The sequence below is a fragment of the Girardinichthys multiradiatus genome, chromosome 17, assembly GCF_021462225.1.
Source record: "Girardinichthys multiradiatus isolate DD_20200921_A chromosome 17, DD_fGirMul_XY1, whole genome shotgun sequence".
Lineage (NCBI taxonomy): Eukaryota > Metazoa > Chordata > Actinopteri > Cyprinodontiformes > Goodeidae > Girardinichthys > Girardinichthys multiradiatus.
Window position 1 is genome coordinate 9,712,118 of NC_061809.1, and position 20,920 is coordinate 9,733,037.

At 40.3% G+C, this 20,920-nt stretch overlaps 1 protein-coding gene and 1 long non-coding RNA gene across 2 annotated transcripts in view; one reads left to right on the forward strand and one right to left on the reverse strand.

The window, feature by feature from the left end:
* Window positions 1-20,920, forward strand: part of LOC124883244 (proton myo-inositol cotransporter-like) — a 129,339-nt gene that overhangs the window by 64,923 nt on the left and 43,496 nt on the right. Inside the window, exon 5 of the mRNA XM_047390255.1 lies at window positions 12,105-12,213. Within this exon, the coding sequence (XP_047246211.1) occupies window positions 12,105-12,213 (109 nt within the window). The remainder of the gene's footprint in view (window positions 1-12,104; window positions 12,214-20,920) is intronic.
* Window positions 8,150-9,237, reverse strand: LOC124883246. The gene is made up of 2 exons (XR_007042125.1): window positions 8,879-9,237; window positions 8,150-8,775 (listed from the first exon to the last, which is right to left on the reverse strand). It is a non-coding gene; the product is annotated as an uncharacterized LOC124883246 (long non-coding RNA).

The following is a 20,920-nucleotide window of genomic DNA, read 5'->3' on the forward strand; positions in this document are numbered from 1 at the left end:
GTAAACAACAGATGATGTATTCCAGATGATGTTACTGTAAAGTGTCTCTTCATAGTCTCTGCAGCCCTAATATATTGATCTGTTAGCAGTAGGTTTTTGTCCATATTATTGACCAAGACAGTTCACCAGAGTTACTTTGGCAACTGCTTACATTCCACAATCATGTGTTGACAATACTGGATGTTATGTCATCAGGTCAGTTGTACCTAAGCTACAGACACTGCACCCTAATGTGGTTGCTGCAGTATCTGGTGATTTTATTCATGCCTCACTCCTTGCAATTCTTCCATTGTTACAACATTCGGACTGCTTCTGTCTGTCTGTCAGGAGGTGCTGGTGCTTTGTCTCCCCTCCTACCTGTCTGTCACAAGAATCAGAATCTTTATGTCCTTAAATACATATATACAAATATACACATATACAAGGGTGCATTTGCAACTTCAGTGTGCAGTTGTTTGGTACTGTGTTAAATGTTCATCAGAGAAACAGCCTGGGGTAAGAAACTGTCTCTGTGGCGGCTGGTTTTAGTAAACAGCGCCTTGTAGCGATGGCCTGAAGGTAAAACTCTAGTTTATGTGCAGGATGTGTGGGGTCTGCAGATATTTTAGCAGCTCTTTTCCTGACCCCAGACCTGTATACGTCCTGGATGGAGGGAAGGTCAGTCCTGATTATTCTCTCTGCAGACCTGATTATTCGTTGCAGTTTGGACCTGTCCTATTTTGTGGATGAGCCAAACCACACTGAGATGGATGAAGACAGGATAGACTGAATGATGGTAGTGTAGAAGATGACCAGCAGCTCCTGTGGAAGGTTGTACTTCTTGAGTAACCTCAGGAAGTACAGTCTCTGCTGGGCCTTCTTCCGAACAGTGTCTATGTGTGAGGACCATTTCAGGTCCTCAGAGATGGTGGTTCCTAGGAACCTGAAGTGGTCCACAGCTGACACGGTGTTGTTGAGGATGGTGAGGGGGTTGTATGGGGGTGATGTTCTCCGAACGTCCACCACCATTTCCACAGTCTTGAGCAGGTTGAGTTCCAGGTAGTTCTGACAACACCATTGTACCAGCCGATCCACCTCTTGTCTGTATGCAGACTCAACACTGCCCTGGATCAGACCAATGACAGTGGTGTCATCTGCAAACTTCAGTCATTTGAAGTCATCGGAGTCATCTGTTTCACAGGGTTTCACAGATGACTCTGATGAGGTGCAGTCATTTGTGTACAGGGAGAAGAGGTGTGGGGATAGAACACACCCCTGGGGGGCACCAGTACTTATTGATCTGGTGCGGGAGAAGATGCTCCTCAGTCTCACCTGCTGCTGTCGGTCCGTCAGGAAGCTGTTGATCCACTGACAGCTGGTGGCTGAGACATTGAGCTGGGTGAGCTTCTGGTGGAGGATGTCTGGTATGATGGTGTTGAAGGCCAAGCTCAAGTCTACAAACAGGATCCTGGGTGTTGCAGGATGAAGTGTAGGCCTAAGTTAACAGCATCATCTGCCGACCTGTTTGCTCGGTAAGCAAACTGCAGGGGGTGCAGCAGGGGGCTTGTGATGTCTTTCAGGTGCTTCAACACCAGCCGCTCAATGGATTTCATGACCACAGACATCAGGGCTACAGGCCTGTAGTCATTTAATCCTAGGATGGTGGATTTCTTGGGCACTGGAATGATGGTGGATTGTTTAAGGCAGGAGGGGACCTCACACATCTCCAGTGACTTGTTGAAGATCCGGGTGAAGATCGGGGCAAGTTGCACAGGCTTTCAGGCATGATGGGGAGACGTCAGGTCCTCCAACTTTCTTTGTTTTCATGCACTGAAAGAGCCTATTTACATCTTCCTCAGAGATCTTTAGTGCAGGCAGAGGATCTGAAAGTAGGGGGTTGGTTGTTTTATGGGAAGAATTTGTTCCTGAATGGGATGTTAAGGAAATGGTTTTGGGTGTGCATGGCTTCCTGTGATGTCTGCAGTAGAAGCTATTCAGATGGTCAGCCAGCCGAGGATTCTGTTCAGGATGGGTGGGGGGGCTCCTATTGGTAGTCAGATTTCTCAGACCAGTCCATACAGCCGAAGCATCACCAGTAGAAAGACTGTTCTTAAGCTTCTCACTGTAACTTCTCTTGGCTGCTTTGATCTCCTTTGTTAGTTTGTTCCTGACCTGCCTGTACCACGCCCAATCTCCACTGCTGAGAGCTTCTTCCTTATCCCTGCGCAGGTTACTGTGATGTGGAGTAAACCATGGCTTGTTATTCCCAAAGACGTAAAATGTCTTGGTCTGCACACAAATGTCCTCACAGAACCTGATGTATGATGTCACCACATCAGTTAGTTGGCTTAAGTCAGTGGCTGAAGTTTCAAAAACAGTCCAGTCTGTGCATTCAAAGCAGGCCTAGCGTCTGCTTTGATTCCTCAGTCCACTTCTTAACAGTGTGAACCTTGGGTTTGGAAGCTCTTAATTTCTGCCTGTAGGTTTGGATGGGATGGATAAGAGAATGATCTGAAAAACCCAGAGCAGCCCTGGTAACAGCATGATATGAGTCCTTTAAAGTTGTGTAACAATGGTCCAGTGTGTTTTTGTCTCTGGTGGGACACTTAATATGCTGTCTGTATTTGGGGAGTTCTTTGGAGAGGTTTGCACTGTTAAAATCTCCCAGTATTAGTCAGACCCCCCAGAAGTCAGGTGAGGAGGCAGCTAAATAGATTGAATCAGAACTAGGTTGCAGATCCAGATGGTGACAGCCCCAGAGACCTGAAGGCCTGTGTGGAGCAGGTCTGTGGGATACTGCAGCACCTCTTTAACCTTAGCCTGACCCAGGAGAAGGTCCCACTTTTGTGAAAAACATCCTTCCTTGTTCCAGTACCAAATGAAACTCTCCCATCAGTCATCAATGCCTATAGACCTGTTGCATTGACATTCCTTATCATGAAAGTCCTAGAGAGACTCCTGTTGGCCCACCTAAGTAAGCAAACACATATCAGAACCCCCTGAAGTTTGCTTATCACCATTAGGTTGGAGTTGGAGATGAACAGCATACACCTGCTTCAACAAGCCCACTGTCAGCAACACAAAGCAGGCAGCACTTTGAGGATCACGCTCGTTGATTTCTCCAGTGCATTTAACACAATTGAGCCTGATTTTCTTTGTCAGAAATTCTAGAAGACATAGGTAGAGGCCTCAGTTACCTGGATCAATAATTACCTGACTAACTGACCACATTTTGTGAGACTGAAGGCTCGTGTTTCTAACCAGGTGGTAAGCTGTATAAGAGCACCACAGGAGACTGTACTCTAACCATTCTATTCCATTTTGTACACAGAAATACTCAAATGACTTTAGTTGTCAAGTGTATCAGAGATTAACAAGATGCAGAGTACAGGGAGCTGGTTTACCGCTTAGTGGCATGGTGCGAAAACAATTATCTTATCTTTAATGTAAACAAAAAAAGGAGATGACTTTGGCATTCAAAAGAAACATAAATAGGTCAAACTCTATTTCCACGGGAAGGTGGTGGTGGTGGACAAAAGACTGCACTGGAGATGCAACAGTGAATCCGTCTACAAGAAGGAACAGAGCAGACCATACTTCTTGAGAAAGCTTAGGTCCTTCAGTGTTCACAGCAAGATTCTTCATATCTTCTCTAAGTCATCTGTTGGGGCCGTAGCTTCAGAGCCAGTGACATAAAACAGCTCAACAAGCTGATAAAGAATGATGGCTCTGTTCTGAGGACTTCTTTGGAAACTCCCTAGGTGATTCAGCACAAAAGGATGCTTCATAAAATGAAAAACATCACGGACAACCCTGAGCATCCTCTTCATCAGCTGTAATTCTGACCACTACAGGAGATCCTGCATGCTCAAAGCCATCAGCATCTACAACAAACCAGAAGAAACCTGCATAATATGAGTTACAATAGCATTTAATTATTTCATTTACCTGTGGGACAGATACATTTGGATAATGGGATTATTTTGATCATGTATAACCTGTTTGCTAACTACTACTTTTACTTAAGTTTGCAAATGGGTGAAAATCTAGAAACTTCTCCCATGAAAGTTGAATTTTATTTCATGTTAGATATTTATAATTAGAGTGTGTTGAATTAATGGTGTGTACACCTATGCAACCAGGCAGTTTTTTTGTTTTTTTATAATTTCCCTATGTAAAAGATTAGCTTTTCATTTGAACTGTACAGGATAATTGTGTTAATGTTTTTTTTTATACATAACTACCTTGCCTATTAACATGGGTGTACACACTTTTGAGATCTACAGTATAACCTACATTATATTAAGAATGGGATTTTATTGTGCTTCTTTAAGTTCTGCTTCCCGTGATGACAAGCACATTCGATGGAGGGGGAAAAAGTTGTTTTGCATTGATTGATTTTGTATTGTAATTGCTCCATTGATCGTCCACAAATGACACAGATGGTACTGGAAGATTTCAATGTGGAAAATGTACATGCAATTACTGCAGTAATATGGGACCCAATCACTGTGCTTGTGCCTGACTGGCTGCCTGCTGGTTTGTTTTTCATCCAATACGTCGTCTGATTAAATTACTGCTGGGTGGCGCTCATCTGAGGAAATGAAGCTGTGATTTTGTCTGTAAGTGTTTTAACTCACTGGATGTGCTGTTTCATAGATCTTGTTAGGCAAAAGAAAGGAAACAATGGATGACACCTAATATTTTATGATTGTATTTGAATATATCACGGCAGCCGATGGAGTTGCTCTCCCTTGTATTGGTTAAAACTGTCCTGATAGTTCACTTTGGTCCATAAATCTAAATACCTGTCAGCTAATCAGATAACATCTCTCTGGTCTGGTCTATAGGGATCAACCAATCAAACTCCACTAGGTTAGTGCCATGGAAAGATCTGAGCTTTTAAACACAAAGCTTCCTTTTCATTGTCAGTGGAGAGTTTCATATTAAAGAAAACAATCTTCTACATCCTGAGTGCTAATGTTCCTTTTGACTTTAAATGAATCAATCTGTTTTCAATGGATATTAAAACCAAGTATTAGGTGTACACATTTTGATTTATTGTGGATTGTTTCTAAATTTCCTTATCCATAAAATATCTAAATTATGCATACTGGCACAAATATATACAAAAATTGTAGATTTAAGTTAAATTGGTGGGACCCTGTTTTTCAATAGGTTAAGGTCAGGGCCATTCCAGAACCCTGATATTGCCCAGCTTTATTCTTTCCAAAACTAGTATTGGTGTGTGCTTGGATCATTGTTTCATTTGGAATCCAACTTTGTCAAAGTTTTAACAATCGGGCCTTTGATTTGAGATAAGTTGAAGGATTTAAGGTAGTCTCCCATCTTTATTATTCCACCCATTGTGTGTAATGCACCAGCACCACTGGCAGCTTAACAGACCTCTCACCATAATGCAACCGCCACCATGCCTGATAGTTGGTAAATTGTTGCTAGGTTTGAAAAGCTTCTCTTTGACCCCAGAATAATCTTAAATCCCAAAGCTGGCCTAAAAGTTGGCAATAATTTCCACATTACTCACTTGTCAAAATTATAAAATAAGATTTAATGAGTATATGGTGCCATGAAAAACAATTTGCACTACACTAGTAGTAGCAGAACACTTTCAAATATTTTTTGGATGCTTTTTATGAAAGTAACTGAGATTACTGGTGTTGTAAATGGGCAGCAACCCACTGGAGGGATGCAATATAACTGTATAGTGGCTTTCAAAGGTACACACACTGATAAAATGCCCTGCTTTGTGATGGCAAAATATAAAACTTTAAGTAATTTCAAAGGTTTGTCCATTCTGTATATACTGTGACATATATGTGGTACAATTTCACTGATATAACAAAACTATTAAATATACAAACATAAATGGTGCAATGGCCTGGTTGTGTAAGTGTGCACTTTATTAACAAATAATTTACTAAAGCACCTTTTAAATCATTTTCCGCATTCAGTGTTCTTCAGTTCACACCTGCCATCCGTAATGGTAAATCTGATGTACCTACATTAAAGTACAGCTGCCATATTGGAATTTGCTGACATTTGCTTATTTGCATCTTTTAGCTAAATCCATAGATTACAGGAGAGTTTATAAAGAGTCAAAAGTATCTCATCGTACAAATGCATCAGTCAAGAAATTATGTGTAGTTTCAAAAAGCAGTTTACTTTGAACCCAAAACCTTTAGGTGACTGCTAGAAAGATGAAACTTAAAAGGAGTTTTATTTTTCACCATCAAAGCATCCATCCAGATCAACCAAGGAGTGACTTCAGGAGAGGGAAATAAAAGTTTTGGATTGGCCTACACAGAGTCCAGAACTAAATCGGTGGAGGGCTGAACAGAAGTTCTCACAATCTGACAAATTTAAAACTGTTGCAAGACAAAGTGTCCAAATAATACAAGATGTGGGATGCTTAAAGGTCAGTCAGTCAGTCATTTTCTACCGCTTATTCCATAGTGGTTCACAGGGGAGCTGGTGCCTATCTCCAGCAGTCTATGGGCGAGAGGTGGGGTACACCCTGGACAGGTAGCCAGTCCATTGCAGGGCAACACACAAACAACCACGCACACACTCATACACCTAAGGGCAATTTAGAGTTACCAATTAACCTAACAGGCATGTCTTTGGACTGTGGGAGGAAGCCGGAGTACCCGGTGAGAACCTATGCAAGCATGGGGAGAACATGCAAACTCCAGGCAGAAAGACCCCAGGCCAGGAATTGAACCCAGGACCTTCTTGCTGCAAGGCAACAGTGCTACCAACTGCACCACCGTGCAGCCTTATGCTTAAAGGTGTTTCCCCAAATTAAAGGTCAGCACATTTATGCAACATGATTGCTGCACTCTTTAAATGTATATTTTTCTAACTAATTTATTTTGTTTATCAGCTGAGTTATACAGAAGTGTTAAATTATGTATGATAAATTTTGTGAAATTACTTATCGTGGTCTCATTTATCTACGACAAGCAGGCTTTTTAACAGAGGCATGTACACTTCCCAGAGCCCCTGTACATAAAATCACATAACCAAGGTGGAGTCACACTGATTCACTCTGGGATTTTAAAATGAGATAAACTTTCAATCAACCAGACAGAATGAAAAACTTTACTGCACAAAGTCAAACGTTTTTAACCTCTTTACTAATTTATTTCTAATAGCTTAACATGTAAAAGTGTTGCCTTGAAAATAATATCCCCAAAGAAGTGACAGGCAGCCAATAAAAGGAGGACAGTGCTGTGCCTCTCTTACAGTCTGATCTGCTCGTCAAACAGCTAAAGGACATGTTTTCTTGTCCAGAGTCCTCCCACTCGCATCTGTTCCCAAATATTCAGCATGTGTCTCATGTTGTATGTGCATATTTATGCATCTATGTCTGTGTGAGTTTGTGTTCTTTGGCTTGACTTTACCTGTGTATTTCCTTCTGTATGTGTGTTGCGTAAGTTATCTCAGTGCCTGTCCAGTTGCTCCCTCTTCTTAAGACATCTCCTCCCCGAGGAAGCAGCTTGTCTACTCGTGTTGGATATCACAGCGTGGCTCTGCTACGTGCCAATTTTGACTCCTTTCGGCCAAAGCTGAATTCAAATATTAATTTTCTTCCCACAGTGAGATAATACAGCAACAGAGAAATGGCAGCCTCTCTGCTATGCTGATTCTCCAGAGACAAAATTTCTCTCAGGTTGGTTGGTGGTCAGAGTTGGAATAGAGCACCATTTGAGGAAGCTAACAAAGCCTTATCAGATTCTGTTGGGAAACTTCAGTAGCTTACATGATTGGTGTCTCCAAGGCTTAAATGCAATGCCATTAAGTCAGAATTACTAATTAAATCAAGTTTTGTGATTAAGAGGAAGTTCTTCACTTATATAATTAAACCAACTCCTCCAGCTGAATTTTAAGCATTATTGAGTAAAGTAACTGCAAGCACATTGTGCGTACTTTCAAATATTGCTGTTGAATTGAACTACCGGTATATACATCAGCTAAACTTTAATTACCGTACATTTCAGGAGCCTATCCCAGTTACTTTAACAGTTTTATTTATTGTGCCACTCCGTCCAAGTGATTCAGTGTCTCTTAATTTCATAAAATGTCTAAAATCAAGCTTACACGTCTGTGTTGAAGAAAAGTTGTATTTACTAAGGAAAGAGAACAATGATCACCATTCAATCAGCTTTATTAATTTAGCCTTATAAGGGAGACAGGTTTCCAGCATCAGATGTGTTACTGAACTGAACCAAACCCGTTCTGCCCAGACAAAGGGAAAACACCTTCTTATATCAGCATTGTAAAATCCCAATGCAGCCCCCCCTCCAGGAAGAGCAGAGGTGAGAAATTGAATTAATTCTCTCCTAGGCGTCTCGGCTCCTCTGTGATAAACATTTCCCCTCCCCATCAGGAGGGAGCAGGAAGGAATTCAGATGGAAGCCATTGTCAGGTCAGACAGATCGTCACCTCAGAAGGACAGAAGCATTTTAAATTTTGCTATCACATCTGTAAAATGTTTCAGAAATGATCGAATCTAACCTGAAGATTGAGCTTTTAGCATTATGATGAATATTCTACTTGATATAATTGTTTCATTCCATGTGAATTATTCTAGCCAAATAAAACTAGGAGGAAATTGACTTGTGTGTACGAGTAATATAGCACAAATTTGTCATGATTATATTTAATTGCCTGACCCACATGCACAGATGCTCTCAAGAATGAAACCAGGGGGCAGTTTTAAAAACAGCTTATGGAAATAACAATGAATAATGGTTGGTGGTCTTGATCCAGAACCTTCAAAGGGAAAGGATCAGCAGAATCACAAGGGAAGAGAGTTAGAGGTGAGTAGGAAATAAATTATTTAGAATGGTTTTGAGGAAGAGACACAGGGGCTTACTGATGGAGGTGGAAGATTCATGCTAGGGAGAGGGAGCAGGAATCCAGGGGGAGAGCTCCATGTGGCGGTTGCATGCTGAATGGAGGCCGGGGATGTTCAGAGCAGCAACGAAGTGGACGTCAGAGGGAGGACAGGGTTGTATCCAGAGAAAGCAGGTAATAAGGAGCCTTGGGACTGCCAGTCGTGGATGAGAAACCAGAAGCCTGTCTTAGCTGCGGACGTTCTTGAAACCTGAGATCCAGATCCAGGAATATACATGGAGACGAAGAGCTTGGTGTAGCTCTGAGGATAATTCCCTAGGAAGGGAGAAACACCAGGCTTTAGCACAGATAAACAAGACACAGGCATAGAGAACAAGGGTTTACCACACTCAAGCACTGAGTAACTGGCAGCCAGCTCCTCATATACACCAGCAGATGACTGATGTAGAACAGGTGTGCAGAAGCACACCTACTCAGTGCGACCCTTTGGCCAGAAACTGGTCCAGCTGCGCCCTCCAGTGGAAACCTAAGGTTTCAAAACACAAACCCACCACACAGAACACAAACACCCCAGATTCCTGACAAAAATCAGCTTCTTAATTTTGGAAAACGTTCTTGGCTAAACGAATTGGAACTGAACAGTTAAAATAAATATAACATGTCATAGAAGGTTTGGACTAGAAACCAGGCTCAAGTTGATTGACTGTCAGAAGTAAAGCGTTTGGAGCTGGAACCAGATTCTCAAGGTAGAGGCAGTAGTGGCAAGGCACAAAGAGGAAATGGGGTTTGACAGAGCAAAAAACATCTGTTAACAGTCCCGAAGAGGAAATCAGAGCTTAGTAATAAAGTGAGATTCCCACAACTTCATTGAACTTGAGTCAAAACTCATACCTCCATCTGATCAAGTGTCTACAGGTCCTTCTCAAAAAATTAGCATATTGTGATAAAGTTCATTATTTTCCATAATGTCATGATGAAAATTTAACATTCATATATTTTAGATTCATTGCACACTAACTGAAATATTTCAGGTCTTTTATTGTCTTAATACAGATGATTTTGGCACACAGCTCATGAAAACCCAAAATTCCTATCTCACAAAATTAGCATATAATTAAAAGGGTCTCTAAACGAGCTATGAACCTAATCATCTGAATCAACGAGTTAACTCTAAACACCTGCAAAAGATTCCTGAGGCCTTTAAAACTCCCAGCCTGGTTCATCACTCAAAACCCCAATCATGGGTAAGACTGCCGACCTGACTGCTGTCCAGAAGGCCACTATTGACACCCTCAAGCAAGAGGGTAAGACACAGAAAGAAATTTCTGAACGAATAGGCTGTTCCCACAGTGCTGTATCAAGGCACCTCAGTGGGAAGTCTGTGGGAAGGAAAAAGTGTGGCAGAAAACGCTGCACAACGAGAAGAGGTGACCGGACCCTGAGGAAGATTGTGGAGAAGGGCCGATTCCAGACCTTGGGGGACCTGCGGAAGCAGTGGACTGAGTCTGGAGTAGAAACATCCAGAGCCACCGTGCACAGGCGTGTGCAGGAAATGGGCTACAGGTGCAGCATTCCCCAGACCTGGGCTACAGAGAAGCAGCACTGGACTGTTGCTCAGTGGTCCAAAGTACTTTTTTCGGATGAAAGCAAATTCTGCATGTCATTCGGAAATCAATGTGCCAGAGTCTGGAGGAAGACTGGGGAGAAGGAAATGCCAAAATGCCAGAAGTCCAGTGTCAAGTACCCACAGTCAGTGATGGTCTGGGGTGCCGTGTCAGCTGCTGGTGTTGGTCCATTGTGTTTTATCAAGGGCAGGGTCAATGCAGCTAGCTATCAGGAGATTTTGGAGCACTTCATGCTTCCATCTGCTGAAAAGCTTTATGGAGATGAAGATTTCGTTTTTCAGCACGACCTGGCACCTGCTCACAGTGCCAAAACCACTGGTAAATGGTTTACTGACCATGGTATCACTGTGCTCAATTGGCCTGCCAACTCTCCTGACCTGAACCCCATAGAGAATCTGTGGGATATTGTGAAGATAACGTTGAGAGACTCAAGACCCAACACTCTGGATGAGCTAAAGGCCGCTATCGAAGCATCCTGGGCCTCCATAAGACCTCAGCAGTGCCACAAGCTGATTGCCTCCATGCCACGCCGCATTGAAGCAGTCATTTCTGCCAAAGGATTCCCGACCAAGTATTGAGTGCATAACTGTACATGATTATTTGAAGGTTGACGTTTTTTGTATTAAAAACACTTTTCTTTTATTGGTCGGATGAAATATGCTAATTTTGTGAGATAGGAATTTTGGGTTTTCATGAGCTGTATGCCAAAATCGTCCGTATTAAGACAATAAAAGACCTGGAATATTTCAGTTAGTGTGCAATGAATCTAAAATATATGAATGTTAAATTTTCATCATTACATTATAGAAAATAATGAACTTTATCACAATATGCTAATTTTTTGAGAAGGACCTGTATGTAGTTTAGCATTGCTAAAGCTGGAGCTTTTCAGCCTCACACAGTTAAGTACGCATTTTTGCAGCCCAATGTTTTTGTTCATTTCAAAAGTTATTTACAAATGCATGGATCTCACAATGTTTTTTAAGAAGACCAATAACCTAATTTAGTTTTAAAATTACTTACAATGATTAACTATGATGTTGCTATTTTTACTCCTATCAAATTTATAGTAAAGGCCAAAACTAAAGATAGAGTGAGCTTTAAATTGAGCTTTTAATGATTAGGTTTTGGGTTCTGCAATGAAACAATAATCAGAATAACACTTACCCACCAGAAATAAGAGATTCATTTATTAATTCTACTCAAGGTGGGCCAAATGAAAAAGGAAATAAAGTTTAACTAATTCCACACCCACATAAAAATATTGATGTGCACATTTGGGCAATCAACAAGTCTTATATGTTGCAGAAATACTACCCCTATAAATAAACTTGGATCTTTTTTCGTAATATTTTATATAAGTCAGGTTAAGTCCATTCTCAGTCCCTGGGACATATGTAAAAAGCCTAGATTGTCTCCTGTTGAAAGCTTTGTTGCCTAAGATCACTTTTTATCCTCCTGTCAGCTTCTATTATACAGCAGCCAGAGTCTCTCCTCATCTGAGGGTTGCTTATTTGAAAATAAACTTAGTTAGAGTTTTTCTGTTTTTTTTTTAGCAGGGGGAATGCTTCATGCTGAGGCAGTAATTAATTTCTGCTGTGCTTTGGCTCGTGTCTCCAGATGGCCCTGTGATCTGGAGGATGCTGACCTACCCACCGACTCGGCGAGCTCTAGTGGTGGGATGCGGCCTTCAGATGTTCCAGCAGCTTTCAGGAATCAACACAGTCATGTGAGTATTAAAACGAACCGTAGAAAATAGCTTGCATGGAGTTTGCATTGGTCAGAAGAAAAAAATGGCGGAGTTGTAAAGTTGAGAGGTGCTTAGGTGGAGATTTTCAAAGAATTGTATTTGCAGTTGGACAAATTTTAGTGCACAGAAGTATGCATTAAAGTGAAAAATGGCAATTTCATAAATAGTAAATGGCCTGCACGTGTATAGCCCTTTATCAGTCATCCAACCATTCATATAAAGACAGTGTTGTTGCCACAGCAGTCCTGAGGCAGACTGACAGAAGTGGGGCTGCCATACAATCGGTTTCACCAGGCCCTCTGACCACCATCAGCAGGCAAGGCGGGTGAAGTGTCCCACTGGTCACAGAACGAACCCCTACCACCTGAGCCCCAATTTTCCCATCTCACTTGTTTTAAGCTGTTAAAGTAAAAATAATAACTCAAAATGTACAAATGAACACTTCCAAAAGAAACATAAGTGACCAGTGTAGCCACCCTTTTTTCAGTAACAGTCATCAGCCTTCCATTCATGGAGTCTGTCAGTCTCTTGACCTGTTGATGATCAAACTTTGTGCAACTGCAACCACAGCCTCCTGGAATCTGTTCTGAGAGGTAACCTATTTCCCTTTAACATAAATCTCCTGTTTAAAAAGGGCTCGTTTTCAAAAGGGCTTAAGTCAGGTGAGGAAAGGGAGCATGTCATTATTCTCTTATCTTTATGTCCTTTATTAGCTTGCTATGCAGTGGAGTACTTTCATGCGTGTAGTGAAGTATTGTCCAGCAAAAATTCAAGGTCCTCTTGAAAAGTGCAGACCTTTTCATGTACCACTGCTTGAAGAAAGCATCCTCTAAAAACAAGCAGAAGGTTTGGGAGTATATTTTAAATCTATCTCCAACTGGAAAAAGGTTCAATTAGCTCATCTTACTTAACGCTAGACCACACAAGAAACCAGTCCTTTCATATCATCAGTTGATAAAACTATTGTAAAAATTGTCTCCAGATCTTTTTTGGCCATGTCTTGATGTTTCAACCTATGTGTCTTGTCCAGTGGTGGTTCTGGTTTCTGCCTTTTCTTGGAACTTCTAGGCCTTTCAGGCAGGTTGCAGTTCTAAAATATGACAGCACTAGAGGAGAACGGGTCCCTGGTAGCGTCATGTTTGATTTTTCTTAAATATTTGACAGTTAGTTTGGTTTTTTGTTTTTCTCTACACATTTTTTGTAACGCTATTGATTATTTGCAACAAAACATTTGATGGTTCTGGGATCTCACCCCAATATCTTGGCAATTTCTGGAGTGCTGCATCCCTCTGAATAACTTTAAACAATTTTTACTTTTCTGTCAAATCTTTTTTGACCCATTTTGCCTGAGGAACGGAAGCTGACTAGTGATTATGGGCATCTTGATAGTGCTGATCTCCTTAAGCCACACCATACTGCATTACATAAATACACATCAGGTTATAAGCTTAAATACAATAAGTATTGCTTGGAGTTGCTTGGAGTTATAAAATATGTATAAAAATTATGATATTGTTAAAATTATCAATTGCCTTTTAACTGTGCACACAATATAGTTAGTTGAAAAACAGTCCCACAGCATAATTCTGTCACTGCCATCCTTTACAGTTGGTGCAGCTTCTTTGTTGGTAGGTACCCTTTTAGCCCCTTTTGGACAGCTGTTGAAAATTTGCATCAATCTTGTCCAGGTTTTTAATACAGCCAGGGTGGTGTATGGTGCCACTAAAGCTGCTTGATACATTTATCTGTCAAACTAATTATTGTATTATGAGATTTTTACTATCATCTAGAGGTGATAGTGTGAACTACATCTGGTTTTGACAAAGTTATTTGTAATTTTTTGTTTTTTTTAGGCAGTAATGGAATGCAAATTAATAGTATTGCAATTTTGGAAGAAATTAAAACTCCTGCGCATATATTTCAAGTATGCAACACTGAATTAAACTATTAACTTAGATGATGAAAAAATACAAAATAATTAATGATTTATAAATAATTACATGCACAAGTACACTATTTTATTATTGTGAATACAGGGACAGGAGCCCTTGGGACTGAATTTGCTCTATTTACCTGTATTTGAAACACCATGATGATGGAAAACCATAGCTTGTACAAACACATGTGTTATAATTCAATATCAAAGTAAATTACATAATTAAAACTGGGAAACCTGTTTTATTGCTACTGTGCTTGATGTCGCTAATTAGCATCATACTGATATTTACACTAATTTTGGGTGTACTATTCAGATTAACAGTCTTAATTAATAATTCAGATCAGATTGACAGCAAAAACCCAATTTTATTTTACATAAATGAATCTAAATTCAAGCAGTAAGGGTTTAATCCATGTTAATCTGAAATTTGCTTCACTGTGGACATTGATACTGGTGTTCCAGTTAATGATAAGCTTCTTCATGATGATTATTACAATTTTTCTGAGTGGCAGCCTAGGTCCGAAGGTTAAAGCTTTGGCACAACAAGACAATCCCTGACACACATCAAAACTGGTTTTGGAATTGATGAAGCAGGCTTAGTTCTAAGCCTTTGGAAATCCTTGACCTCTGGTATACTTAAAATGTACATTATGTGGACATTTGATTAAAATCCATAACAAATTTAAACTTGTCCATCCAGTTCTTGTTTTTACATTTCTGTTGTTGATAGTACAATCAGTCCAGCTGGAAAAGCAAAGTTTAAATAAAAAGCACAAAGTGAAGCTCAAAATGAATGAGCTTCCAGGATGATTGTGTGTAAACTTCTACATGCTGGAACAATAGAGACCCTCATATTCAGTAATGTTGGTGTGGTTTGAACCCACACCAACATCATATTGCCACATCAAATAGTAAAAAGAGGATATCTATTCTTTTCAGCCCTGGGATTTATCAAAACACTGATACCCAAAATATGTGTCAGACATTTCCATTCAACAGAAGAGATCAAGAAAAATGTGTTTGCTACAGCAACACAGTTTTAAATCACAGAACATTCCGTTCATCCTTCATCCGAGCAATAGCCTCGGTGCATTTACTGCTCACTTTGGAATGGACAGAACCCCCCAGTGTCTCTTTTATTCTTCTCTATCGCTCCATCTGAAGAGATTGTGTCATCTGTCTGTGTCTCGCCCTCCACTCCAAGACAAACTATATTACAAGGCTTTGTAAACAATAGGTGGATGTGCGTTGTTGCCTAGCAACCGGCGGATGTGAGAGCGGTGTGCTTGGACGGGGTGTGTCTGCATGCATGTGTTGGAAATGTGACACCATGCGTTATGACGTAATAAATCATGTGGATGCCAGACATTAGACAATATGTGTGTGGCTGCAGCTTCACAGCTGAATGGATAGAAAGATATTTAGAGGCTTAGAGCATGCAGAAGCTCAGCTTTTATTACCAGAGGCGAAGCTCAGGATCTGTCACTTCTCTATCTCTGTTGGTGAATGTCTGTCTTTTGATTGTCTGTCTGTCTCTCTAGGCATGTATTTATCTTCATCTCCTGTTGTCAAGTCACTGAACAGCAGACAGGACAAACTAAATCTGACACTGTCCCTATCCACCAATCTGTCTCTCTCACTTATGCATCTGCCAATCTCCTAGTCAGCCTGAAAAGGTCTACCTGCTGGGGTAGCTGCATCAACACTGACCCGTGTTCTCTCAGCAAGATGATGCCTCGGATGCAGAGATTACATAATGTTTACACCGTCCATTAGGATGTATTTCAACTTTATAGACAAGCTCTATGGCTTACCTTAGGGATTACTACTTCCTTCAAATGTACCCTTTAAAGGTTAGCCCATATTTTTGAAGTGAGGCACTGATGTTCCATTGGCAAAAATAAGGACACCCCATTAAATGTTCACTTTTTTTTAAGTAAATATTTGTGTATTATTGTCTATTATTTTTTATGTATCCTGAAAAAAGTGGTTTATTACAGGAAAACACCAAAACATTGTTTTACTTACTAAACAAAACATATCAACCAAAATCTCTTTTTAGCTAAGGAAAAGGTTCGGAAACCATACTCTTTAGTTGAAGTAACTTCAGTAAGATACTTGTTGTAGCCATCTAACAGTCTCTGCCATGGTTTGAGGAACGTTTGTTCCACTCCTCAATGCCAGCTGTAGATGTTTTAGAAGTGTCTTTCATGTTCAGCCCTTTTCGCATCCCCCCACATGATCTCAGAGAGATGAAGATCTGGGTTATGACTCAGCTCAGGACTTTTCCATTACTTAATTCTCAGCTAATCCCTGCTGGATTTACAGGTGATTGTCGTGCTGGAGGGTCCAGTTCTGCTGTAGCTTTTTTTACACATAGTCTAGCATCTTCCTCAAGCATCTCCTGATACACAGTAGAATTTACAGTAAGGTGGATTTTTAGCTGACCAAGTCCTGCTGCAGCCAAGCCTTCCCAAACCAGGACACTTTCACTTCAATGCATTACAGTTGGTATGAGATTCTTTACCTTGAATGCTATATTTGGTTAAAGTCAAACATGTCCACTGTTCTACTGTGCAAAAGGCTGAGTTTTAGAAGAGGTTTTAGAAGAAAGAAAAAGCCAAAGAAAAGCTGACTGGGTATTGTAGAGATGCTATGATACATACATGGATTTAACAGAAATGTAACAGTGTATTCTGCCTTGTCTGGATATACTGTCTACCCTGGTGGGATAGATTTTCAGTATTTAAGGTATAGACATCACCAAACCCTAGAATTTGCATTAACCACCGTGTTTTGTTTCTTAATGTCCTCAGATGCCAGTTGGAGGAAATCCACTTTGATCATGGTCTTGCTCTGACTAACTGTTCTGTTTCCACCAAACTGAAACAGCTCGGTGTTTTCCTCAAGTACAGTAGTTTCGTAAAGTCTTCAAGTTGGAAATAATTGGAATTATCTTATGTGCCGAGTGTTTGGATTAATTACTTCTGTCAGGTTAGAAATTAGCAGATTTGCAGGTGTTCTCCTAAAGTTTTAATATGATACAGTGAAGGTGTTTTAGGCCGCAGTCAAAGAAATACTAACAATAGTTATTAAACGTAGTTGTTATGCTGTCAAAACAGGTGAAACATAATTACCTGAAAAGTGAGAATCCTGTACACCCACAGTGTGGGTGTACAGCTAATAGCTTATCAGTAGCTATAATGAGTTTTACACCTAAATGGTAGGTGGACTGCATTTATATATTTCTCCTGTGGACTCACAGGGATTTAGATTACAGCTTTTACACATCGCTTTTTGTTTATTAGATATAATGCATTTTTTCACCCACTGATGAAAAAGGAAGAGCAATTAAGGATGCTATATCTCATTCCCATGAAGTGTGTCCCAGATGATCAAGAGACTGAAACACTGACCATTCAGTTAGTGGATGACTTGTTCTGCATTCTGAGTTACAGTGTTCCAAATAATTGCAAATATCCTCTTTATCAACTTCCACATACAATGGTTAATTACCCGATTCTTGCTTGGTGAAGAAACACTATTAGAAAAAAAATATGAAAACCTTTGAGACAATGTCGGATTTAAAGTTTGTTTTTCCTCCCATGGCAGCCATAGCAGTCGAGAGGTGATAGCAGCTTGATGCAGTAATAGCATCTACATCTCCTTATAGATCACTGGTGTCCAGTGTTAGTCCTCAAGGGCTGCATGTTTAAGAGGTTTCACTGGTTCAATATGCATGAATCAAATTAATGGCTCATCACCAGTACTCTGCAGGACCTAAAATGTGCTGGGGCAGGGACATGTCTAAAACATGCAAGATACTGGTTCTTGAGGATTGAAGTTGAAGATCATCATTGCAGATGAATGAAGGCGAGTCGCTGATGGAGAGAAGAGTAATGGGCAGAATCTGAGCAGAGAGGGAATACAGGAAGAAATCTAACAGAAATGTCAAAAGAATGAACTAAGAACCTAATCTACAATGAATGAACTAAAATGGCAGCAACTAGAGTACATAAACAACAGAGAAGTGAGGAGAAACGGAAAAGAAGGAATCGCAAAACGCAAACACCTAAGGATCACGACATATACATGTACGACTTTGTATTATTTAATGAACATAAAAGTACTTTGAAGGATTTCATGTTGCTTTTATATGACAGAAATGAGGTGAGCACATCTGGAGCTTTGCAATTTGAGAAACTACATAAACTTAAATGCGAAGTGAGAATGAGTCAAAAAGCATACAGACTCAAGGGCCATCAAATTTTAGATGTGTCTGCTTATACAAGAAGATGAAACCGGTAAGGAAATAAGCTGAATTTTCTTGATTTCCTGCCTCACTAAACACATTCCTAATGGGTTTGTGGTCTCTGTCATTACTTTCATTTTTCCCCAACTTAACATAAGTAAAAAATGCTCTATTTGGAGAAAAATAAAGCTTGGAATATTTTATGTTGGGATTGACAGATCATGTACCACCTGTCTTGAGCTACCCATACAAAGTTGCCAGGTAAACCTTGTTAGTCTGTAAGATATAAATGAGGTCTGAGGTGGCAGTAAATCACCACGGCTTAGAGAAAAGCTCTCCCAGCTGCTTTAGCTGATTAAACCATGAGCCTGGTAAAGAGAAAGAATAGAAAATGCCAGTGAAAGAAGGTGGCAAACAGGCAAAATAAATGCAAACGACCCTAGAAAGGCACATATTGTCTGTCACCGTGGTATAACACTCTGGTCTCTCATATCTGGGACTCGACAGAAGTACATTGGCTGAGTTCACAGACTTCTTTTTTCCTTCTGAGCCAAATATAATCTTAAAAGGCTGCAACTGAAGTCTTTCAGTAAGGCTTGAAGTAGAAATTACCTGCAAATGAGTCTTTCCTGGTCTGGTGTTTGAAAAAATAAGCAAAAGATCTACTTCTAATAAAGCAGATCAGGAAGAAGTACAAAGAGACGAACAAAGTAGCATGAAGGGCAAATTGTGATGGAGAGGTTGGAACATATAGAGACACTGTGATGTGGTCAGTGATCATCTCGTAATCTTGGCCCCTTTACTACTAATCACTTAACGTTACCGATATACAGTGCAGTAAAAAATATTTGTCCCCCTTACAGATTTCTTGTGTTTATGCCTTTTTATAAGTTTAAGATCAGACAGAGGTGGACTTGCAGACTATTTCCCTACTGTATAACCCCAGTATGCTTCAGATTGAAGTCAGGAACTGGTGCCTGGAAATTCTCCTTTAGGCCTTTTTGATATAGAGCAAGTTTCCATCACTCTATACTTCTAAGTCACCCAGGTCCTAAACCACCAAAGCAGCCCAGAACTTCAGTACCAGTATCGTGTTTGACTGCTGCTGTGATCTCCCTTTCTGAAACTCTGGTAGTTTCATGTGTAAAGGCATGCTCACCACCAAGGTGAGACAACCCTTTGTGTTGTTTTTGGTAATTTTGAACTTGGAAAGTTTCAATGGATGCCATCATGGTCCAGTCTCTTTCTTATTACTGAATCATGTACACCGACCTTAACTGAGGCAAGAGATGCCTGCAGGGCTTTAGATGTTCTTCTGGATTGTTTTGAAACCTCCTGGATGAGTATCCTATTTGTAGATAATAGCCCTCACTGTGGTTTGATAGAGTCCCAATGCCTTCAAAATGGCTTTGGGATCCTTTCCAGGCTGATATGACTTTGTTTCTCAAATGTTCTTGATTTTCTTTCGATTTGAGCATGATGTGTGGCCCTTTAAGTTTTTTTTAAGACCCGTGGTACGAAACAAAATTCTGACTGAATTCAAATCACACTGTTAACATTTCAGCATTGAAAATCAACTCACACACTTAGAGGTGCTGTTTGGACGATCAGTGTGCTTCTTCATTCCCACACTGGCATACGGAACACGCTCAATGCTGGTCACGCATACTCCAATGCAAATTAGTTCTCCTATCAGTGGCAGTGTGCCAGCTAATGACATGCATTTATGCAAACAAACTTAGATGAAGTTCATCTTGGTGGAGCAGCAATAATCTGCCTAAACAAGCACACACACCACTGGGCGTAATATCTTGGAAGCGCCCACACAACTAATAGATGGTACCAGTTTAGAGCATTTCTCTTACATGGATAACAAGTGGATAAAATGACATCCTGTCTCCAGTAGTTAGAGCTCCATTTGAAATCACTCGGCTTTGGCACAAGTGCATTTATAGCTATGTTACCACCACAAGCTCAATGTATTTTATTTGGATTTGATTTGATAGACCAACACAAAGTAGTGGATAACTGTAAAGTTGAAGAAAAAGGACAAATGGGCTGGAAAGGGTGGCCTGGGCCAGACTTTAGCAAGGGCTTACTAGGGGCAGAGGAACGGAGGCCCTGAAAGACAAGTGGGAGAAAAAAAAATCTAGATTAAAATATTTCAAAATTTCTTTTTTTTTTTTTTTTTGGTTCTGCCCTGAAAGGCAAGTGAGAAAAAACTTTTTTTCAGATGCAGATTTTTTTAATTGTTTGTTCTTGTAATACTTGGCTCTGCCACTAGAGGCACTGGAGTAAAACCACCAACCTTCACTAACAGGTGTACAGGTCCTTCTCAAAATATTAGCATATTGTGATAAAGTTCATTATTTTCCATAATGTCATGATGAAAATTTAACATTCATATATTTTAGATTCATTGCACACTAACTGAAATATTTCAGGTCTTTTATTGTCTTAATACGGATGATTTTGGCATATAGCTCATGAAAACC